This window comes from Camelus bactrianus, chromosome 18 (assembly GCF_048773025.1).
Source record: "Camelus bactrianus isolate YW-2024 breed Bactrian camel chromosome 18, ASM4877302v1, whole genome shotgun sequence".
Taxonomy (NCBI): Eukaryota; Metazoa; Chordata; class Mammalia; order Artiodactyla; family Camelidae; genus Camelus; species Camelus bactrianus.
The window spans coordinates 2,753,999-2,779,294 of record NC_133556.1 but is presented as its reverse complement, the minus strand read 5'-3'; the positions used below and the strand labels follow the sequence as shown (position 1 = coordinate 2,779,294).

Sequence of the window (25,296 nt, the reverse complement as noted above, 5' to 3'; positions counted from 1 at the left end):
TAAACCTAAAGCAAGCAGAAGGAAGGAAATAATAAAATAAGAGCAGAAATCCATTAAATTGAAAAATAAGAAAATAATACAAAATATCAGTGAAACAGAACACTGGTTCTTCAAGAAAAATCAATGAAACTGATAAACTCCTGGGAAGAATGACCAGAAAACCCACGAAACCCCCCCAGAAGAAACAGATCACCAATATCAGAAGGAAACAGGGACTGTGACTACATGTTCTGCAGCCACTAGAAAGGCAATAAGGAGGTGCTACCAACAGCCTCGCCCTCACAAATGCAGCGGCTTAGAGGAATGAGTCCCTGACCATCACAAACTGCCGAAACTCAGCCAAGATGCGACAGACAACGGAATAGTACTAGAGTCATTAAGGAAACTGAATTTATAATTTTAAAAGTCCCAAAAAAGGACTCCCCAGGATCAGAGGATTTCACTGAAAAACTTTTACTTAAGTTTTAACTCTCCTTATAAAGGAGGTGTACGCTCAGTGTGGAAATGAGAATATGCAGAAAAATACAAATAAAAATATAAAGGTAACAGCTCTCAAGGTCATGGCAAACTTCAAGGTCTTTTCTCGCCTAACAGACCTCACAGAGCTTTGCACACTGTTTTTTTTCACTTAACACTAGATCATGACCATTTTCTCTCAAAACCTTTTTTAATAACTGCAAAATATTTAGTATACTATCATTCCACAATTTTTCAACGATTCCCCTTTGGAACATTAGAATACTTTTCATTGTTTTTAATTACCAACAAGGGTAATGAATCTCACTGGACACAAAGCTTCGTGCACATCTGTGAGTATTTTCTCAGAATAACTTCATCAGAAAATGTTCTCAGAAGCATCACTCGGCCTGAGAGCAGAGAAGGGGCTGATTTGAACTGACCAGAAGGAGATAATGGAAGGTCAAAGGGCTTCAAGAGACTTGGGTGAACTGCCCGCTGGGGAGGGGCCGGGGGAGGCCTGGGCTGGGGGGCTTTACAGGGGATTCAGGAAGCAGGTAAAGGGACTGGAAGTTGAAACCTGCGTGAAGAGGGGTCCAGCAAGACAAGACCAAAGGCTGACTGCACCCCACGCTCCACGGACCACCACCACCCAACACTATTATACTCACAGTGACTTCCCTCCCTGGGGCCAGCTGACTGCAAACACCCTGAGAACACGGAGTTTCCACCCCTGCTCTTGCCTGGCGCTGGACATGACAGTGGCCCAAACCTCTCCGACAGCTGACTCGGGGCTACTGACAAGACACCTGGCAAAGGGGTACTCACTGTCCTCATGGGTCCAGACGAGCTGAGGCGTGCTCGGAGGCCCGTCCCCTGGAGTGGTGAAGCACAGGACCGACGTGAAGTAGGCGGTAAACTTCTTCAGGTTAGTTATGAACCCGTGGTGGACTCCGTGGAAATCTGGAGCGATGGTGACCACCGTGACATCCTCGGGGACGTCGGCCGGCCACGCCAGAAGCTAGGATGGAGTGGGTTGAGAAAGAGATCCTTTTAACTCCACATCTTCACTCTCAAGTCTGAACCAGAATTTTATTTTGCTCGTAATATGTCTTCAAAGATAGCAAAGTTGTAATCAAGAAACTCCATAAATCCTACATTTTATAATTGCACTGAAAAATACTGAGTTTAAAAGATATCTCATGGACTACTGAATACAGATGTGTTTACTTACATACATTTTATACATATATATGTAAATAAAATATCTACTTTTACTCATATTGGGAAAAGACACTCCTCAAACCTTCACCTTCTCTACACTTAAACTTGTATAATTTTTAATGTTAAGAAATAATGATGACATCATCTGTTATTCAACTGAATCAATGCAATAAACATAAATACAAATGTTTTCCTAGAGAGGTGCCCTTTCTGAAGCCTCGGGGGGATGGGAACCACGCTAAGGACTTATAATTTATATCTCACCAGTTTTCTGAAAAGGAGACTGGCTGTACTTTTAAAGAAACACAGTGTAAAGGAGGCTGTTTTAATGTTTTGGCAACATTTTGTACGAATGTGACTTTTAATTCCTCTGACACCAAACGCTTTTAGGGTTAATTCACTCTGAAACTGACCCGCTGCAGGACAAGAGCAGGTTTGTATGGACGGAGGTGACAATTGAGCCACTGAGTGGACGGCCCAGTCGTGCCAACAAGACTTGACAGGAGAATCAGGGAGGCAGAAGCATTTTCGTTGATCAATATGATTTCCTTTCAAAGAAGCTTCTGACTGCAGCTCTCTCTCGGGAGGAAGAGAAAAGGCAGAACAGACTCTGGCTACGTCTGCCTTTCCAGCGAAAAACAAGTGTTTTAGTAAGTTGAGTCCGAATGGAAAAAAAATGAACTGTGTGTCTGAGGAAGTAACAGTCTCTGAACCTGAGATTGCCAAGTGTTCACAAACCAGGTGGACTCCCTTCTCTGGGAAGGCCTCGCCCGAGCTCACCCACCAGCGCGGAAGGCCCGCGTCTGCACCGCAGGCGAAGGAGGCCGAGCGCCCTGCCAAGCGCGGGAGAAGCTGATGGAAGAGGAGAGACAGACTGCGCTCTGGGAAATGCGCCCAAGCACGCCTAGGAAGGTGACGTGCTCGGGCGCTAAGGACGGGGGGGGGGGGGGGGGGGGGGCGGAATTTGTCCCTGTCGCCAGCTCGGTCCAGGTAGGTCCCGAGTCGGCGGGTCTCAGTTCTACAAACAGAACTGTCCCTCACGTATCGAGAGGGCATGGACTTATCCTTACTTGATGGAAACGTCACCCAGCGCCCTTTGTTCTGAGTCTGGGCTCCTCTGAGAGGTCCCCTTCCGGGAAGAGGGGCTTTCTGCACATGCTGAGTCCAGTCAGCCGAGACAGGCCTCCCACCGCAAACTGAAACGCGGTGGCGTTTGTCACCGGCGGCCCCGCTCTGCAGGAAGCGCCCTCTTGGTAACTAGAACGCGAGTGTCGGAGCCCGCGTAGCTGGCGATGGGCCCCTGGACGAAGGTGCCCCTGCCGGGGCCGGCACGCTCCGCGCTGCTGCCGGGGGCCCTGACGGCAGGAGGGCGGCAGCCTCCCCATCGACCCCGGCCGCGGCGCGCACCTTGTAGCCCTGGTTGATGCCGTTGATGAACTGCTGCGGCGGGGGGCTCCACAGGAACTGGACGCTCGTGGAGTTCACGGCCTCCGTCTGCACGTTCTGCGGGGGCGCGGTGGGCACTGTGCCGAGGCGGTCGTCAGGGCCAGCGAGACAGACGGCAGGAGGCACGGGGCGGGGGGGGGGGGGGGAGAGATGGGGAAGAAACCTTTAGCTGCCACTCACGCGTCACCGGCCCTGGGAACGGCGAGCGTGGCGAATGTTCTGGAAGCTAACAGCATTACAAAGAGGAAGGATCGGGCTGTTTCTCGCCTTCTCTGGCAAAGTCTTTCAGGCGTAGCACCATCGCCTCGCAGGAGCGCGCCTTCCCTAGGATCCTGAGATGGGGAGCGCACGCGATTGCTCTGATTTTACTTTCAGCTGCCCAGCAAGTGAGAGCAGGCAAGGTTACATCTAGAAGTCTGCCTCTCCCTTTACACGTCACTGTGTTTCAAGCCCAGTGATCCTTTACATGAAAAAACCACCCCTTTTCATATGTAATTTATTCCTTTGGAAACTAAATTTCTCTTTGTCTGCCACAGGAGCCACCCTTTAAAAAATTTTTCCACTTCTTGTATGGAACAGCTATTGAACTCAATCACACACCGGCCCGGGGGCCTGCCTCCAAGGAGGGCTCGTTCCACAGGAGGTGCTCATGTAGCTGAAACAGGCAAGTCCCTCTGGTGAACACAGGGCAGAGCCACCACCTGCGCCCCAGGAAAGAGTCGGGGCTCCGGATCGGGGGACACTCCCGCTGGGTCTGGAAGGAAGGGCAGACTTTGAAGAGGGAAAGGCCTTGAGAAAAGCATTCGCCTCTGGGAAAATGGAGTGAGCAACGGCGCGGGGCCATGAAACCCTGGTGAAAGGAGTGAGCGTCGCTGGACACGGGGTGTGGCAGAGGGGGAAGTGGACAGGCCACTTTGGGGACTGCCTTGTATGCCACACACGCTGGTCGACAATCTGCACGGTAGGCAATGGGGAACCAAAAGTTTTTGGAAAAGGGCAGCGACATGGCGGGGCTGGCTTTCTAAGGCCTGGGGGAGGGCGCCGCCCACTGGCGGAGCCGACTGAGGGCAGGATGCTCTAGGAGCCTTAGGAACCTGTTTCAAAGCAAAGACGCAGAAGCCCACGGGATCCTTCAGCTCAAGGAACAGAAGGAAAGACGAGAGTCCCAGGGCACAAAGCACGTGAGGACAGAGCGTGGTCCTGCTGAAAATCACCACACCTTTCATCGTGCTCTTCTGAGCAGCTCATCGCACTGGGCGGAGACGGAAAACCACGATCCATCCCAGCCCCTCCAGTCCGCTCTTCCAGCTCACGCCCCCTTTCCCACCTGCTCTTGACTCCGGCTGCGGTACCTCTTGTCCCCGCTCTGTGAGTCACCAAGAAAACCACCCCACTTCTCACTCAGCACCCACCCCAAGTCTGGGTGCTAAAGACGGCCACAGGGTCGCTGTGCCTCAATGCAGAGAGTTGGCAAGAACGTCACATCCATCAAGAACGAGGAAAGGCTGCACAGACTATAGCGTCTTAACTTTCCTTGAGCCCACAAGGAAGCTGCGGCCATAGGGCAACCAGGCTGTCTGCAATATAAGAAAAGACAGACCTCTCCGGGGGCGAGAGCGTGAGCGCTGGCTCCCCTGTGACAGAGCACGAGGGAGACAACAGGCATCACACAACTGGGAACATTCTGCTAAAATTCTTTTGTTTCAATCAAAAAAATTTTTTATTTTTATTTTTTACTTTTTTAATGGAGGTACTGGAGACTGAACCTGGGACCTCGTGCATACTAAGCATGTGATCTTCCTACACGATACACATAGTGGATTTCCAGATAAATTGTAATTAATTAATGATATATATTTTAAACTCCAGAGCAGTCACTAAACAGCTTTGAAAATGAGATATAAATAGGCAAGAGTGAAAAAAAATTATATAATTATAAAAATATCAGATGAATCAGAAAGCAGGCAGGCAAAAGGGAGAGAAAAGGAAAACATAAGAGAGGAACAAACAGAAATGAATTAGCAAGATGGTGGACTTTCATTCCATCATACCAACAGTGGCAGCAAGTGTGAACAGCCTGGACAGGTCAATAAAAGACCGATCACCACTCGGACGAAGAGCAACACCCAACGATACGGCGTCTAAAACAACCCCACTCTAAGTATGGAGATATGAACAGCTTTAAAGTAAAAGAATGGAAAAAACATGTGAAAATACCAATTAAAATAAATCTGGAGTGGCTGTATTAATATCAAAGTAAAAATCCTAGCAAAGAAAAAAACCAGTGATAAATCAGACACTGTCTGATGCTGTTGTGATCTGCTCACCACGAGGACTCAACAGTCCTAAACGGGTGGGCAACAGAGCTTCAAAACACAAGGTGCAAATCTGACAAAGCTAAAAGGAAAAAATTAACAAATCAACTACTATAGTCGGAGACTTCTTTCTCAACAACAAAAAAGTAGACAAAGAAAATGAGTCAGAATCGTCACGACCTGAACAACAACCATCTAGTACCTTGACCTCCAAGTTTTACTTAAAAACCTACCCAACAACAACACACTACACGTTCTTCTTAAGCACACGTGGAAATTAACCAAGATGGGCATATTTGCAATATATACGTCATGTAAAACTAACCTAAACGAGTTAAAAATCACTGAAATCACAAAAAGTATGCTTTATGATCCAACAGAATTAAACGAACCTAACAACAGAAAGATATGTGGAAAATCCCTAAAAACTTGGAAATTAAACACACGTCAAAATAGTGCATGAGCTAAAGAGGAAATCACAGGGAAAATTAGAAAGTATTTTCAATTGAATGAAAGTGAAAAACATAACATACCAAAATTGGGGGATTCCGAAGGGTTAGAGTGGAATTTACAGCATTTAGATGTTTGTATTAGAATCGAAACTTAAGAATTTATAACAGTAAATTAAACCCCAAACAAGAAAGTGGAAGAAAGAATAAAGAAAAAGAGCAGAAATCAATGAAATAAAAACAGAAAAATGATGGAGAAAATCAATGACTCCAAAAGCTGGTCCTCATAAAGATCAATACACTTCCAGCCAGACTGATCGTGTATGAGCAGAAGCCACAGGTGACCAGCATCACCAGCGTCAGGTGAGGCCCCTGTGAAGCCTACTGATGTTAAAAGAAGAAGAGAACATTCTGAACATCTTCCTGCTCATGCATCCAACAACGTAGATCAAATGGACAAATCCCTTAAAAGAAACACGCGTCCAAAACCCACTCAGGAAGACGCAGACGGCCCGCGCAGGCAAACGCCCACCAAGCATTTGAGCACAGAATTAGAGCCGTCTGGAAAAGCAGACGCCAAGCACGCGAGGGTCACTGGTTAACGCCATCAGGCATCCGGAGAAGAAATAAAAGACGTTCTAAAACACCATCCTGACAGCGAAATCAGAAAAGGTTATTAAAGGAAAGGAAAGCTACAGACAAACATCCCTCAGAAAACAGGCACAAAGTCCTGAATAAAATATTAGAAAATAAAGTTCAGCAACATGGAAAAACCATAATTTATTCTCATCAAGTGGAATTTATCTTACAAATACAAGGGTGGCTCAGTATGTGAATATCAATCACGGCAATTCACTTTATCAATAAAATTTAAAAAATCATCTTAACAGATTTAGAAAAAGCATTTGACAAAGTTCAACATCTAATAGTGATTTAAAAAACCCTTAAGGTAAGGATTAAAAGGAACTTACTAAACTTACTAAGGGGCACCTGTAAAACACCTACAACTGACATCTTATTTAAGGTAAAAGACTGATGGTCAGAAATGAAGCAAAGTTGTCTTTCTTGCCTTTCCTATTCTGAAAACGCAAACCAGGGAAGTAATGCAAGAAAAAGAAAGGGCCTAGGGATTGAAAAGGAAAACAAAGCAAAACAAGCCTCTCTCTATTCAGATAATACAATTGTCCATGTAGGAAATCCCTGAGCCTACCAGCTAAATGCTCCTACAGCTGAGGGCAGCAAGATCACAGGATGTAAGACCAAAACACAAAAGTCAAATATATTTCTAAACATGAGCCACAGACAATTGGAAACTGAAGTTAAAAATTTAGTACCACTTACATAACAATCAAAACATGAAATAGATATAAATTTAACAAACCATATACAAGATTTTTATGCTGAAAATTGATGAAAAATAAAAAAAAAGGGAGAGTCATATCATATTAATGGATTGGAAGACAATATAATAAAAATGTAATTTCTCCCCAAACTAATCACTAGGCTGACTAATCCCAATCAAAATTGCAGCTAGCATTATTTTAGAAATTGAAAAGTTAACTTTAAAACTGAGATGGAAAAACAAAGAAATTAGAATAGCCAGATCAATTTTGAAAAAGGAAGAACAAAATTGGACAACCTTCACGACGTGATATCAAAACTAACTATAGATCTACAGTAATCAGAACAAAGGGTTCTTGGAGAAAGAGATGGAACACTGATCACTAAAACAGAGCATTCAGAATTATTCACATACACACCAACTGGTGTTTAACAAAAGCACAAAGGCAACGCTATGGAGAAAGGATAGTCTGTTCAACAAATGGTGCTGCAAAAAAACGGACATCCAAATGCTAAAAAAAAAAAAAAGAAAAGAAAAGAAAAAAAGAAAAAGAAAAGAAAAAAGATCCGTACCTCACACCATACATGAAAACTAACTCCAAATGGGTATCGATCATGGGCCTAAATGTCATCTAAAACTTCTAGGGAAAAACATCTGTGATGTTGGCTCAGGCAAAGATTTCTAGCCGTGGCAAGGGCGTCATCCATAAAAGAAGGGCACTGGTACATCTGACTTCATCAAAGCAGTGACCTTCCTCTCTGTGAAACACGGCTGCTAAGAAAATGAAAAGACAGGCCATGGGCTGAAAGAAAAAATTTACAAGACTTACATCCAATAAAGGACTTTAATTCAGAATGCATAAAAAAACTTTCAAAACTCAGTAATAAGAAAACCAAAAACTCAGAGAATTGTCAGAAAGAATTAAATAGTTACTTCAACAAAGAAAATATTATGATGGAAATAAACCCATGAAAAGGTTCTCAGTAAACATCACTGGTCACCAGGGAAGCTGATGTGAACCTACTACACACCTATCAGAAGAGCTAGAAAAAAACAACGACCACGTTTTGGCGCAGATGTAAAGCAACGGAAACTCCCCTGATTTTCGGCAGGAGCACAAGATGCAGCGTCCACCTGGGAGCCTGGTGGCTTCTTACGAAGGAGAACACGCACTAACCGTGCGACCGGACGGCCTGGCTCGAAGTATTTCTGCAACAGAAGTGCGGACTGAAGGTCACACAAAGCCTGCATGAGATGCTTACAGCAGTTTTATTAATAATCACCCCAAACTGGCGACACCCCCAAAGCCCTTCAGCTGGAGAAGAGGAAGGCACGCCGCGGGCCGGCCGCGGATGGAGTACTGCTCTCGCCAACAACAGAGGCGGACCTCAGACGCGTTACACTAAGGAGGCCACCTCGGGAGGCTGCAGGCTCCGTTTGTGTGAGGCTCTGTGACAGGGAAAGCCGGAGGGGAGAAAACGCTGACGGTCGCCGAGGGCGGGCGGAGGGTCTGGGGGCAGAGGAGGCTCAGTGCAAGGGAACTCTGGGGGTGACAGAAATACTCTGTCCTCACCGTGGTAGTGATTGCGGACTGTGTTTGTTTGTCAAAACGTACAGAACTGTACACTAAAAAGGGTAAATTTTACTCTGTAAGTTATACCACAATAAAACTAACTTTAAAAATGCTGCAAATTCTTTGATGCTTTTTCTCATCCAGAGGTGGTGTCTGTGTTTGGAACTCCTGAATGCAGGCTCTGGGACTATTCTGACCCACAGAATAAGGTCCAGGCCTTAATAAACTAGAAGCTTCCACACTTTCTCTCTAGAGCCATCCTTTCTGGGAGCCCTGGGGGCCCATGTAAGGAGTCCAGCAACCCTGAGGCCACCATGCTGGAGAGGCTGTGTGCAGGTGCCCTGATGGACAGTCCCAGGGTGTCCGGCCTTAGGGCATTCCCGGCTAAGACACCAACGCGGGAGTGAATCCACCTTCCCTCCCCTGACCCCCAGCCACCAGCCAGCCCACCTGCCAACTGACCCGGCACAAGGAACCGCCGCTCCGAGCTCAAACTCCCAGGCCCCAAACCGTGAGATATGATACAACGACACTGCCCTCAACCTCTAAGTTCACTGTTCTCCAAAAAGAGCACACCGATCAAACCCTGCTAAGAAAATGGCGTTTTGCATAAACTAAATGAGCAGTAATTTCCCGCCATGCATCCCGCCCCGGGCGGCCCAGGTCAGAGGCAATCCCTCCCCTCTCTCATTGCCCGAGGTCGCGCGCAGCCCCAAGAGACAAGAGCCGCTCAGCCGGGGCGTCTCCACACCGAGGCCCCAGGGCCTGGCACCGCCCCAAAGTCACAGCATGGAAGCTCTAATGCCTCAGAGTCCTTCCTCTCACCCACCCTCAGCTTTAGTCCGAAAACCACCAATTCTCAGCCCTCTTCTATTCTCAGCTCCTTCAACTTCTCTTTTCCCTAATTATTGTCATCAGAAGTGACTCACAAATTTGTGGACAATGGGATTAAAATCCCCTCGAGTGAGAAGGAGGCCCACAGCCCATAAACCTTCCCGACAGCATCTCAAATCCAGGAGCTGCTGTGGCTGAAATGGCTTCATTCCTGAGGGCTGCGTGACCCTGCCCTCCTGGGGACGGCAGGGCGAGTCTACCACGCCAGGCCCTGGGCGGAGGTGGCGCCCGCGAGCACAGAGCAGGGCTCAGCCCCCACCAGGGTCCCAGGGGGTCGGTGGCCTCCTGCTGCCCCGGGGGCCTTTTCTCTCCAGACCATTAGCATCTGAAGCGCCACTCCCTCCAGCCTGAAACTGCAGGCCCTGAAGGAGCCTGGCAGACACAGGTGCTATGCTCTTTTGTGATTTCCACTGCTCAAAAAATAAATCCATTTTCACCAGATAAACCCCCCAGCAGAGATCCAAGAGTATCCTCTGTCTCAAGCCCGACAGAGCCTGAACCCACTGGACGGGCAAGGACGAGGAGCCTGTGGGGACGCACCCAGCACGCAGGGACACCCAGCAACCAGGTTACGTGAAAGGAAAGCCACGAGGGTGGGTTCAGATACAGGAGTCTCATTCCTTATGGAGACATCTGCAACCGAAAACAACGGCTGTTTCTGGTCCCTGAGGGTGGATTTCTTGGAGTGGCGAGTAGGAGTCACTGCAGGTAGGGAGGTGCCGTCAAGGTGCCTCCAATGGGCGACACCTGGGCCGGGAGAGACCGACGTCCGTCAGCTTCTCATAGTGGTAAGCCATTGTTCACAGCCACTCAAAAATTGATACGTGCTGAAATGTAATTTCAAACTTCTTGCATCTGACAACTCTACGTGCGCACCGTGTTCTGCTAAGTGGAAGCAGCCGATCTGAAAAGGCTAGGCACACAGCTTGAGAGCCCACCCACGCGGCCTCCTGGGAAAGGCTAAACCGGAGACAAAGGATCAGTGCTGCGCGGGAGGGGAGGGAGGGGCACAGGCGGAGCGCGGGGGACTTCTAGGGCGAGAAGACGATTCTGTGCGGCCCCGGCACCGTGGGCACGTCGCCCACGCCCGTCAGACGTCCAACACCGGGACTGACCCCCGAAGTGGACTGGGTCTGGGAGAGGCCAGCGCAGGCTCATCGAGGGTAAGAAAGCACCGCAGCTGGGGGTGGGGGGTGGGAAATCTCTGTATCCTCGGTCGTTTTGCTGTGAACCTTTAACTCCTCTAAAAATAGTCCATTTAAAAAAAAAAGACTATACTTACGACTTGTTCTGTAGACCTTCCGAATCCAGTTACTATTTTGCACTTTCCTTGCAGCCTCTGCACCTTCCTTGGTGCCCCACTGGTCCAGCCGGCTGAGCCCCGCCTTTCCTGACGCCCCATAGGTCCAGCCGGCTAAGCCCCACCCTCCCTGACGCCCCACTGGTCCAGCTGGTCAAGCTGAGTCTCACTTTAGTTGCCAGTTTCTTACCATCAGTGAACTTCTGTTGTTGTTCAGTGCGTGTGCCTATTTTTTTCAATTAATTTGGTAGTAGCTCCACCTGGTCGCATACAGAGGGCACGTGTGATTGTGTTTATGATTATTCTCTGCTATTAGGTGCTCCCCGAGAAAGAATGATTAAAATTTTTTCTTCTCCCTCCTTCCCTTCCTTGCACCCTGTAGTGATGTAAATTCAGTGGGATCTGTTTCTTGATGGAATTGTGAAATGAATCATTTTTAGAAATTTTTTTAAAAAGTTTAAAAAGAATAATCTACATCATTAAATCAACTCATTAGAAAGGACTATTGGGCTTCACAGCTTCAAACTGACATTTTGAAATATTTTGGATGAGAGATTACATAATTAATACATGTCATGCATTTTTCAGAATTTTACTTTTTAATTAAGTAAAAAGGAATACGTCAATAGTGCTTCCTGTATGCTTCATTTAAAAATTTATTCAAGCTGATTTATTTGAAAACTTTCTTAAGAATCTGTGCAAACATAACTTTTAGAAAAGTTGACTTTTGAAGTCAGTATATACATCAGTCCACTTTACTGTACTTTATATTTAAATACATAAATATTTATTAAAATTATCTGTCAATAGAATTAATAGTATTTTATATGCATAAAGACACATTTCCCCACCATAACGAACAACTTGTGCTTAGAGGAACATCACCAGGTACCCTAAGTCGGAAGAGCAGAAACATTTCTAACCAGGGAACATACTAAGGATGGTGAGGATGCAGATTTTGTGTGTCCCAATCATCTTCTTCAGCCTAAATTTGGTATTTGATGGAAAAAGGATCACATGAAGCGATGATGCCAAGTAAGTAATACCAACACCTTTCCACAAAGCATGGATCTTACACAAAAAGATAAGAACTGGGAAACTTGTCTGCAGGCACAAAATTAGAAGGACAGGAATTTATGAGTTTGGTTACAACTATATCGACTGAGTCCAAGGAGCTAGTTAAAATGTCCTGCATTTAACAGCTGGAGTCTAAACTCCTGCAACTGCAGACTCCCTCATCTTACCAGGCTGTGTGGAAACTGTCAGCCACGTGTCTGAAACCAGTGAAGGACAGGAAACAGGCAAGGTACCACTTCTGAAGGATGCCATTAGACGCCACACAGGTGACATGTCAGATGACCCAGAGACACACAGTCCGGAAGATTATGAAATCAGAAAAGCTTCCATTGCTGACTGATGGCTACTAATGTTAGTAACTGGACTTGGTACATAGTTGAGTTTGACTCCCTCAAAAGAAATGCTTAGAACGTTACATTGCAAAAAACACACCTGTCCTAGACCGAGTGCCTGGAAGCAGACTCTGGCCGCGGAGAGCTTCCTGCAGAAGCTGTACGGGGCTCAGGAGACATACCTGCAGGCAAGAGAGGAGGCCGGGACAGGGCAGCAGAGAGCTGCCAGTAAGGCCGCGCTGACCCCACAGCCAGTCCCTGAGCAGGGATGCCCCTTTGGGCTGTCCTAAACTGAGGCCAGGGGCTGAGGCTTTCTGTGCCCCCAGCAGCCGCCGGCCATCAGTTACAGGCTGACCCGTGGGAGGGCTCCCTTGGGAGGGGCAGCTCCCCTTGGCAGCAGCAGTGCCAGGAGGGGCAGACGCTGGCACTGGAGATGGCGTGCCACCCAGAGGAACTGATCGGATGGGGCACTGCAGTGCACCCCACGCCACACAAGCTGCTAAATGGACGCTGGGAGTAAATGAGATATAGGAGGACAAATTTATTATGTTTCATATGCCAGTGCTGACAGAAAGGTATAAAGACCTGGATTGGAAGAATTAATATTGTTAAAATAGCCATACAGCCCAAGGCAATACACCCATTTAATGTTACCCCTATCAAATTACCCAGGACATTACTCACAGAATTAGAAAAAAAAATCCTAAAATGTAAATGGAAACACAAACACCCAGAATTGCCAAAGCAATTCTTGGGAAAAAGAACAAAGTTGAAGGCATAACCCTCCTAGACTTCAGACAATACTACAAAGCTACAGTCATCAAAATAGTGTGGTAGTGGCACAAAAACCGACATACGGATCAATGGAACAGAATAGAGCACCCAGAAATAAACCCACGCACCTACGGTCAATTAATCTTCAAAGGAGGCAAGAATATATGATGGAGAAAAGACAGTCTTTTTGGCAAGTGGTGCTGGGAAAGCTGGACGGCCACATGTAAGTTAATGAAGTTAGAACACTCCCTCACACCATGTACAAAAATAAACCCAAACTGGCTTAAAGACTTAAATATAAGACAAGACACCATAAAACTCCTAGAAGAGAACGTAGGCAAAACATTCTTGGACATAAATCGTGGTAGTATTTTCTTAGATCAGTCTCCCAAGACAAAAGAAATAAAAGCAAAAATAAATTAATGGGACCCAATCAAATGTATAAACTTCTGCACAGCAGAGGAAATCATAAACAAAACAAAAAGACAACCTGAGGACTGGGAGGGAATATTTGCAAATGATGTGACTGACAAAGGCTTAATTTCCAAAACATACAGACAGCTCATACAACTCAATATAAAAAAATCCAAACAACATAATCAAAAAATGGGCAGAAGACCTAAATAGACATTTCTCCAGAGAAGACATACAGATGGCCAACAGGTACATGAAAAGATGCTCAACATCACTAATTATTAGAGAAATGCAAATCAAAACCACAATGAGATAGCACCTCCAGAGGTCAGAATGGCCATCATCAAAAAGTCTACAAATAATAAGTGCTGGAGAGGGTGTGGAGAAAAGGGAACCTTCCAACACTGTTGGTGGGAATGTAAATTGGTGCAGCCACTGTGGAAAACAGTCTGGAGAGTCCTTAAAAAAAACTAAAAATAGAGCTACTATATGATCCAGCAATCCCACTCCTGGGCATCTATCCAGAAAAGATGAAAAGTCGTTTGACAAGACACCTGCACCCCAATGTTCACAGCAGCACTATTCACAACAACCAAGACACAGAAGCCACTTAAATGTCCATCAACAGATGACGGATAAAAACAATGTGGTACATATATATACAATGGAATATTACTCAGCCATAAGAAGAATAAAATATTGCTATTTGCAGCAACATGGATGGACCTAGAGATCATCAGACTAAGTGAACTGGATCAGAGAGAGAAAGACAAATATTGTATGATATCACTTGTATGTGGAATCTAAAAAAAAAATACAGATCAACTTATTTACAAAACAGAAACAAACTCACAGACATAGAAAACAAACTTATGCTTACCAAAAGGGGAAGGGGAAAGGGAGGGATAAATTAGGGGTTTGGGACTGGCAGATACAAAGTACTATATACACAAAATAAACAACAAGGGTTTACCGTACAGCACAGGGAACTATATTCAGTATCTTGTAAAAGAACCTGTCATGGAAGAGAATCTGAAGTTGTACACCTGAAACCGACACAATATTGTAAGTCAACTATAGTTAACCTTAAAAAATGCAAAGGATAAAAAAAGATTTTATGGCAAAATTCAATCTGAAAAGCCTGAGATTCAAGAACTCCACTGTTTATTCACAGAGTTCTCTGTAATGGGGGCCTGTACGCCTGAACTCCTCATTAAATGACTTTGTCAGATGGTAAATCTAATAAAATCCAAGACACCACAGCCCCGTCTGGTTTTTGCTTTGTTAAAGCAGCGGAGCCAGAACACCACTTGTGACAGAAGGGTTTCTTCCGAAGGATTCAGGCTGATGCTACACCCCAGGACCCGTCAACCCGCGATGGAGACATTCTGATGGAAGGGTCTGGACCAGGCCTGTCTCCGGGTCGTCTGACACACCACTGTTCGTCTTCTAACTGTGTTACTCAAAAATGGAACTTTCCGATCTCCTATTTCAATTTCAAACTGAAGTCTATCAGCTGTCCAGAAGAAGAGTTTTGCAAGAGTGTGAACTGAACAAAGCATTATTATCACTGTTGTTAGTTTTTTTGGTGAATGGGTCTCACCATGAAGGTTTCTTGAAGGAAAAGTGATTGGCACCAAAAATGGCTTACTTAACTGACACTTTCAGCACCTGGACGGACACGACAGAGAACTTCCCAGACCCTGTGAATGCATACTAACACGCATATGTAAAATGTACAGATTCAAAGCAAAAATTCAGCTTTCCTACAGAGCTAAAAATTGTTCACGAGTGATACATAATCAGTTTTATAATTCTAAAGGAGTCGGTGTTTAAACTCTAAAGGGAAGTTATTAAGACTGGCAGCAGTATCTGTGTAGATATAGAGAAATGCCCGTTATTTTTAAATACTTGATGTGAAAAACATTTGATCAGATTCCAAATCCATTATCACAAAAACTGTTTGACATTACATTTGTCAAAGAAATAAAAGGAAGAACTCTTAGCCTCAAGAAACACCGCATCCTTAAAGTACAATTTAAAGAGGTTGAATTATCTACATCCTGGTTAATGGCAAGAAAGACGTTTCTCTCCACTAGGGGAGAAAGCAATAAATGCTACTCAGGCGCTGTGACCGCCACTTGCGCAAACCCTTCCTCACCAGCGGTTACTGTCAGACATCTGAGGAGTCATCATCAAACATCTCGACGGTATCTGAATTGTGCCATCTCAAGAATAAAACCAGATACTGAATAAGTTACGTTCACCCAACAAGGTCAAGTTTCTCACTGGAAATCTTGAGATTTTTGATGGGAAAGTTTTATACAAATTCAGTACTTAATAGTTTCCCTAGCATTTTCCAGAGATGACCAAGGAGGCTTTTAAAATACATACTATTATGAATCCATGGGCTGAAATGTATTTGGAATGTTTGAATTCGTTGGCGTTTAGTATTACTGATTTCCGTGTTTCCCCATTTTTGACGAGTGGGAGCCCCTCCAGGCTGGCACAGGCGTCTTTCAGACGAGCCCTCACTGGCGTTTGAAAGGCTGTGCTTTGAGGCAATGACTAGACCTGACACATCACCCTCTCCTGACCTTTTACTTTCCTGGTTACTGGAAAGCTCGATGCTACTGGATTGATTCTTATTTCTAGGCTGTTTTACAAGAAATTCTTTTTTACGAAAAAAATCTTTCTCTCATCATACTACTGATTCCAACTCAGGGTTTCAACTTAGCCAAAAATTTCAGTCCCCAAGGTCATCCACACGGTACTTCCTTGCTTTATCTCACAAAACTCACATAACTGTGCCTCCAAACCCACCACGACTGCCACCAACATGACAGCTGAAAGCAGTTTGGGACCTGTTCTCCCCCTAGTTTGGGGGTTTGGCTTTGTGCTAGGGATGGACAATCAAAGATCACATTTTAAAGTTACTTGAAATAATTGGTTTCCATTTAGCTAAGCCACCAACTCAATATACAGCTGTGTTCATTTGTTTCATTTTGCCTTCAGTTTTTTAGAATTTCTTTTATAAATGTTTTCAAACAGTTTGTTTTTATGAATAGATAAAATATATTTACATGGTTTCAAAATCAATGAAAAGCCTAATTTCTATTTCTCTCCCCTCCTTTTCCATTCTAGAAATATTTCTTTTTTTTTTTCTAGCTGCATGTTGTCCACTGTGTGGATGCACTGGAGTTTATTCCACCAGTGTCGTAACGATGGGCATTTTGGTAGGTTCCAAACATGGGGTCACAAATAGTGCTGCAGTGAACAGTCTTGTACACGTCTTTCCTCCTGTTTGCAGGTGTATCCTTGGAATAAATTTCTACAAGGGGAGTTGGTGTGTCAGAGGGTGTACACCTCAGCTTGGGACTGGCATTAGAAGTTGCATCAGTTTTTGTTTTAAATAAGAGTTAGAAACATTTTTAAATGCTAAAGATAAGTTTCATTTAAAAATATTTCCAACTTATAAAGAATCTGAAATTATACAAGGTTTTTTTCAAAACTGTTTGAGAGTCAGCTACCAACATAAGCCCCATCACCCCTAAATATGGTCACGTACAATTCCTGGAAGCAAAGATGCTCACCACTTAAGCACAGTACAGCGGTGGAAACCAGGACATCGCTGTTGCTACATCACTGCCTCCCAGCCCACTACAATCCTATCTCCCCCTTAACGTCCTGTGCAGCAACGGGAACCAGTCCAGGCCATATACCGCTTTGATCACCCTGTCCCTTAAACCTTCCCCCACTACTGAAGCTTCCGTTCACGCGTGCTGATTGAATTAACTACTGGTTGCATGGTGGTGCCTTCCTGGTAGCAATAAATAGGATAATCTGTTTCAGGCTTTATCACAGAGGATTGTCAAGTTCTCAAATTATTTACCAGAATGACAGGTGAGAAATGGTGTCTCCACCTGGCTTCCCTTTGAATTTCTCTTGTTATGGGCAAAATTTTTCATGGGGTTAAGGGCCATGTGAACTTCTGTTAATTCTCTTATTTCTTGCCCTTTTTCTTTTGGTTTTTGGTCTCTTTCTTCTCTCTTTTAGCTCTAAATATAAAACTATTGACCATTTGTCTGGGACATGACTTGCAAATATTTCCCCCAGTTTGCCATTTATCTTTTTCCCTTTAATTATTGTATTTCTTTCTTTCTTTCTTTCTTTTTTTTTTTTGCATACAGAATATTCTAGCCAGTAAAATTTTTTATGTAGTTAAATTTATCAGTCTTTTCATTTATTGCATCTAGATTTGGACTCGTAGTTAGAGAAGTTTTACCATTTCCAGGTCATAAGGGAATCTACTGATGTTTTCTTCTAGTAGTTCTGTGGTTTCAGGTTTTTTTGATATTGGTGTCTCTGGTCCATTTGGAACGCATCCTTGCACATGTTTCTATTTTTCCATATTTCAATACCACCTGTCAAAGGTCTGTCTTTGTACAGTCCTTTTGAGATGTCGCCTTTACTGTAAGCTGAATCTCTATAAGGAATTGGTCCGTTTCTGGATTTTCTATTCTGTTCACGCATCTGTTCATGCACCAATACCTGTTGTAGTTACACAGCTTTATGATGTGTTCTAATACCTAAAGGATCAACTCGCCCTCACTGCTTTTCAGGATTCTCCTGGCTATTCTTGCTCACTTTCTCCTGAATAAAGTTTTAAAATCAACTTTTCTAGCTCCAGGAAAAAAATTCTGATGTTGTTCTCATTGTGGTCATGTGACATTTGTAAATTAACACAGGGAGCACTAACATCACTGTGATGACGTCTTCTTACTCAAGAACACAGTACGTCTATCCATTTGTTTATGTCAACTTTTGTGACTGTCAGGAACGTTTGTGGTTTTCTTCATAGGTTTTGGCCATTTCTTGCTAAGATGATCCCCTGGTTTCTTTCTTTTTCTTTTCTTTTCTTTTCTTTTCTTTTCTTTTCTTTTTTCTTACCTTTTCCAATCTAATGTTACTTTGCTGTTGTAGGTGGGATCTTCTCTCTGATTCTAACTTTCAGGAGTGTTTTGCGTGTACTTGTGAGGTCTGGTGTGTGTATATGCTGATTTTGTAACTTGCTACTTTGATAAATCGTCTTACTGTTTATAGCAGTTTCTCCACTGGGTCTTTTGGAGTTTCCAGATATTAAATCTTACTATCTGCAGGTAGAGAGTTTTACTCCTTCCTTTTCAGCCCTTGTGCCCTTAGGTGCCTCCTCCTGTCCACTCTGGCGAACACCCCACTGCACCAGGACAGAGACAATGCGCAGCCTGCCTGTGGTTCCTGCAGTGCCTCCCCAGTAAGTCAACTGAGAAAACAGACTCAGGGGCTGAGGGACATACAGCGTTTGCCTTATTGAGTAAATGTCGATAAATTCCTATTTTGTTATATATTTTTACCAGGGATGAGTGTTGAATATTGGCAGATATCTAAACTGCATTTTTGGAATAAACCCCACTTGGATATGACCAACTATTTTTTCATATGCTGTTGAATTTTATTTGATTATTTTTTAGCATTTTTGCATCAATCTTCGGAAAGTGAAATTAGTTCGCAACTTTTTTTATTTGATGCAACCTTTACATTCTTTGGAATTGTTTGGGATTTTTTTATGACCTAAGACATGATCCGTTTTCATCAATCTTCCCTGTGCACTTGTAAAGAAGGTGTATTTTCTATGACCAGGGTTCAGAGCTGGTGTATAAGTTCTACCTTATTCATTGTGCACGTAGGTATTTACTGACTTTGCACTTTGTCTACATCTGTCTTGGATTCAGGAAGGCATATTAAAGTCTCCTTTTATTACTGTCCCTCTTTTTTCTTTGCATCTCCTATTATTTGCATTTAAGGTGATGCTGTGTTCTGAGGTACATAAATGATTGTTACTTCTTCACTGCAAATTGTAGTTTTTAGTGTTATAAAATACTCTGTCTTTTTAGAATTTCTGTATATAGAGAGGTTCTATTGGTCAGATATCAAGATTATGAGCCCTGCTCTCTTTGTATTTGTATGTGTGTGTCTTTGGTCCATCCTTTTCTTCTCGCCTGTCTCAATCTCTCCCTTTTAGGTATCTCTTATTTACAGTCTGGAGTTAGATTTTGCTTTGCTAGCCCATCTGGAAATCTTTCTATTTTTATAGGCTAGTTAAGTCCAGTACATGATACCAGCAATAAATTTGGCTTCGGTTCTGTCATATTGCATAGATGCATACGAGTTACAAGTATGTTATGACAACGCGTGTGCCTGTTGCTAGCCTCTGCGTGAATGTGTGTGTACCTGCAAGTGTGCCTCACCGTGGGCTCTGCTTTATTTTCTCTGTTTTTGATATGTTTTGTCAATTAAGAAGGTTTGCATTTTTCTCAAATGTTCATATATATACACACACACATTAATATGGTTATACAGACCTAAGTTTTCTCATTTTTTGGGGTACAAACTACTGGTTCTCTACTCTGAGCAATACTGCAATTAGCTGGTAAACTTTTATTCCTTCTCCCTCCCTAGAAACTCTGTGATGTGAGGTTACAAACTGATGACACGGTCACATGCACTAGTTCAGTTTATAAGACTTCTTACTTTGGCCTCAGATTTTCATTTACATACAGAGAAGCCAACTGTATGTCTGGTCATGACATGCTGATGTGTATGCATGTGGATATGTGTATGTATATACATGTACGTATGTGCACACACGCACGTGTATGTGTGTACACGTGTGTATGTGCATACAGGTGCACGCCTGTGTGCATGGATACGTTTACACACACATGTACAACATGCGGTGGCCTACCGCTACCAAACCAGCCCTTTCACTGTCTTTATGAAATGAATCTAAGGTCAAGGTCCCTGCCTTCAGGAGCTCAGGGTCTAGTGAGGGAAGCAGACATTTACAGTTCCAGGTCGTCAGCGCTGCAGTGAAGGTCAGCAAGGATTTCCTGGTGGAGGACGGTAGGGAGGAGTCAGTTCGTGTACCAAATCTTTCCGCAAGAATTGCCGGGAAGACGCTGGCGGGGACAGGCTCTCAAACACATACGGTCCACCCAGATTCATGGTTCTGTTCTATGCAGTTATAATAACCAGGGTTTGGGTCAAGAATGCTTCTTCTGCGAAGCTTCACAGAGGCAAGGACCATACAAACAGCCGTATTGCCGACGTCCAGGTAAGTTTTGCAGACGGGAGAGGCGGCATCACCCCCACCCGACCCCGAGGTCCTGGGTTCACCGTCCTGTCTGCGAGCAGCCCGCCCCCACACCCCACACAGCCTGCTCCTGATGCTGAACTGAAGCCTCTCCTTCTGCAGCCACTGCCCATCGACGCCCGTCTGTCTCCTGAGTTGGCCGATCCTTGTTCCGAGCCCCTGTCAGACCACTGGGAAACCACAGAAGTGTCCAGCCGGGCTGTTTCCTTTACAGGGGATTTACAGAGCCCTCCTGGGCCGGCCACCCCTCGGGAGGCACCTGGAGCTGACCTCAAAGCTCCAAGGGGCATCTGGCCAAACAGGGCCCTAGGGCATTACGCTCTGCCTGGATCTGGAAACGCGTCATCTCGAAAGGGAGACAGAGATGACGGTCACAGCTCTCCCTGGGGCCGCGCTCAGCTAGCCTCCCCACTCTCTATGGTAACCGTTGGCGAGTCCCGTCCCCTCCCCGAGCCACATGATTGGCTGTGTGTCTGTAAACGTGGCGGCTGGCTTACCCCTTTTATGTTTCTACTGGATTCCAGCCATCAGTCCAGCAGAGCAGTTTATTCTTCATTTCTGATTCAGGGTGGAATATACGAGTTCCCCTCTCAGCTGAGACACCTGCGTATTTGACAGCCACGCTGCCTCCACTCCCTCCCTGTCGCTGGCGATGTGTGGCCAGGACGAGCCCAGAACAACGGTGGGTCTCACAGCCGCAGTCACCCTCCAAGCGGTGTCCCGCCGGGTAAATCGCAGATTTGGGCAGAGCTGAGCCCTAGGAATCCTCTAATTATTTTATCGCTCAACCTGTATTTCCCCATCTTGGCCACGAGGGTGCTTGTCGAGTGAATTAATAAATGAATGAGTGAGTGGAAATCAGGCTACAGAATAAATACAGTATTTGGACCTATGGACTCGGTAACTCTCCCCTCAAAAATGAGGTTGGTAGGATGTGGCCCAGTCTGAGTGACCAAAAGTGACCCTTAGTGAGTGACGTGACCCCACAGGCCTCTTTGCCACCTTTCCTTCCAGAAACGACTCCTGCTACGCCTACAGCACACAGGATTTGAGAGGACGCTGGCCAAGCACTGCTCCTGACCCGTCCTCTGCAGCTGAAGAGGCACCAGCTGTTTTTACGTCTGCTGTTTTGTTCAAGTCCTCAAACAGTCCTACGCAGACTGTGAGTGTATCTGTAGCATCCCAAGTAAATTCACGTCTATCATCACAACTCATCTTCTCTGCAAGGGACACAAACGGCACAGTCAGTTTAAAATGGTGGTTAATCCAGAGAGACCCGCCCTGACCATGGAGCTACCTGGTGTTTGGGAGACTGACGACACGTCAAATAAAATGAATAATGTGCCACTGTGAAATGCCGGCAGGGGTCTCAGGGGACAGGGGGCATGCACCTCCGAGCCTCTGTGGTAGGAAAGTGATTGACGTCTGCCTCCTACTATACCCCAGATCAGACTGATGCAAATCCAAGCTAAAGATGTTAACAGCCCACGGATAATGCTGTAAAAGTAGCTGGGTTAGTTTAGCACAGAATGACACTATATTTGCCCCACACAATTTCTATATTCTAATCTGCTCGGGCATACCTAGTAAAGAAACACTATCTTACATGGGGTGTATATCCTGTCATCCAGCAATCCCACTCCTGGGCATATATCCAGAAACTCTAATTCAGAAAGACACATGAGCCCCAATGTTCACAGCAGCACTATTTACAATAGCCAAGACATGGAAACAACCTAGATGTGCGTTGACAGATGACTGAGTAAAGAAGTTGTGGTATATTTATACAATGGAATACTACTCAGCCATAAAAAAGAGTAAAATAATGCCATTTGCAGCAACGTGAATGGACCTGGAGATTGTCATAATAAGCGAAGTAAGCCAGACAAAGAAAACTACCACAATATCATTCATATGTGGAATCCAAAAAAAAAAAAAAAAAAGACACAAATGAACTTATTTACAAAACAGAGACAGACTCACAGACACAGAAAACTAACTTACGGTTCACAGAGGGAAGGGGGTGGGAAGGGATAAATTGGGAGTTCAGGGTTTGTAGATACAAACTACTATATATAAAATAGATAAACAGCGAGGTCCTATGGTATAGCACAGGGAACTATATTCAATACCTTGTAATGGCCTATAATAAAAAAGACTATGAAAAGGAATATATGTGTGTATAACTGAATCACTATGCTGTGCACCAGAAATTAACGCAGCATTGTAAATCGACTGTACCTCAATTTAAAAGAATAGAAAAGAAACGCTATCTTACCTATCATAGATAAGCCATGACACCTCAGTGCCTTATGCAATAGCATTTCATCTCTCGTCACCCTCCAGGGCAAGGTCGGTCTTCCTGGCTGTGAGCAGCCTGGCCCGTGAACACTCAGGGTCCCCTCTGCCTAGAAAAGTGTCTCATCCTCTGCTCGCCTTCCATTCGCTGGGAGTGGACCCGCTGGCAGGATGGCTGCTCCCAGCAAATCCACACCGTGCACGGGTGCCTGGACCCCCACGTCTTCCCCACAACCACACACTGGTTTTTCACTATCCTAAAAGTACATGATTTCAAGTATCAGGGACGAAGCTTCGACCCCGAATTTGTGGGCATCTACTTCTCCAGGGGACCCCACAGAATGAAATGCCTTCCAGCTGGAGAGAAGCAGCTCATCATGTGGAGGGATCACTGGAGACACCTTGCTGTGTGGACAGACACATCACAACTTGTGCCGGGCAGTGTGGCTGCCTCCGGCTTGTCGCCGGCTGCGGCCGAGTTCCCGTGTGGCTGTGGTTCCTGCAGTTTCGATTTAGCTGAATGTTCTCACTGCATCAGACATCTCTAATTCGGATAACAAATCTGGGACAAATAATCTTTCTCAAACAGCCTGCATAAGAAACTATCTTACCACTTAAAAAGCTTTGTGCGTCCCCTTCTGAACTTATTTTTCCCAGTTCTCTATGTGCCAGGCATCGAGGCGAAAGCATCTGGGGCCGGCTTTTAGTTGGGCAGGTACAGCGTGGGGCGAGGCAGGCAGGCGCCTGGCTTTCCTGAGAGCCAAGGGACGAGGAGGAGGCCCGGGAGAGGCGGCCGGGCGTCGGCAGAGCCGGGGAGCCCGCGCGCGTGGCGCGGGAAGCGGAGACGGACATCGACTTACGCTGTGTTCGCTGACGCACCAGGCGCTGTGCTTGGATGGGGATGCAGCTATGAATGAGGCAGATCAGAGCGGCCCCTGCCCTCCAAGCGCCCCCAGGCTGTGGGGAGCGTGCCGGCCCGTCGTTTCAGGTGGGTCTGACTCGTCCGGGCGTCTCCAGCGGCAGCTGAGGGGCGAAGTCTCGCCCAGCCTTTCCCGGCGCAGATCAGGGGCTGGGACTCAGCCGTCCCCCGGCAGGGGCTGAGCGGCAGACGGCAACGGAGCCCACGCCTAACGGAGAGCCCCCGCACCTGGGGGTCAGTGCCCACGCAGCGCCTGAGGTGGTGCTGGCAGCATCACACGCGATCCTGCTCCGCAGGTGCACCCTGAGGTCCAGAAGGAAGTCTTACGGGTCGAGAAGCACATCTTTCGGGCGTCATCTGCCACACTGAGAACTTCCCAAGACGAGGTGAGAACACAGCCCGCAAGCAGAGGCTTCGCTTACACTCCTCGCTCTAGAAAACCTTTCAAACCCCAAGTGAACCTTCGGGGGCTTTTACTGAGTTTTCGGAAATGTGGATAACCAAAGGTTTTTTTTTTTTTTTTTCCATTTCTCTTTAAACAATAAATATTTCCCTTTCATTAGAAGGTAATGCTCTGAAACCAGAATAAATCATTATGACACAAAAATACCAGTTAAGAAGAAACGTGATAAATAAAACTGGGAAGAGTAAAACTTTGGTGTGCTCAAAATGATGATTTATAGTATCATTTGTCTTTGGACCCTTTATAAGAAAACCGACATCTGCATCTTTTAAAATTTTTTTCCTTTTTTTTTCAGGGTGGGGGAGCTAGGTTTATTTATTTACTAAAATCCAGGACCTTGTGCATGCTAAGCACGTGCTCTAACACTGAGCTATACCCTCCCCCCATGGCTGCATCTTTTTTTGCGGGGGGGGGTGTTAAAACTTAAAAAAATTTTTTTATTGAAGTGTAGTTGATTTGCAATATTAGTTTCAGGTGTACACCAAAGCGTTCAGTTATACATATACATATATATATTTTTTTCTTTTCAGATTCCTTTCCATTTTATGTTATTAAAAGAAATTGAACATAGCTGTATCTTAATGGGCACATTTTAGAAGGGAGAGATGTTTGCTAATCTGCGCTGGCTCCTCTGAGGACAGAACCCTCCCCTATTACACCCCATACCTCACGGTGCATAGGAGCCCACACTCAGGTTCACTGAGAACCGCGGGGGGACGTTACTTTTTCACGTGTCTTTCACTGTTAGCTGAACAATTTTCAACAAAAATTGACTGGGAACCGAACCCGGCATCAGCATCAAACTTGAAGCACTGGTTGCTTCATCGA

General features: G+C 45.3%; 1 protein-coding gene across 6 annotated transcripts in view; it reads right to left on the bottom strand.

Moving 5' to 3' along the window:
* SDK1 (sidekick cell adhesion molecule 1) overlaps nt 1-25,296 on the bottom strand; it is a 715,898-nt gene that overhangs the window by 125,800 nt on the left and 564,802 nt on the right. For all 6 annotated transcript variants that reach the window (XM_074345583.1, XM_074345585.1, XM_074345587.1 and 3 more), the window contains 2 exons: nt 3,088-3,203; nt 1,285-1,477 (listed from right to left, as the gene is read on the bottom strand). In XM_074345583.1, the coding sequence (XP_074201684.1) occupies nt 1,285-1,477; nt 3,088-3,203 (309 nt within the window). The remainder of the gene's footprint in view (nt 1-1,284; nt 1,478-3,087; nt 3,204-25,296) is intronic.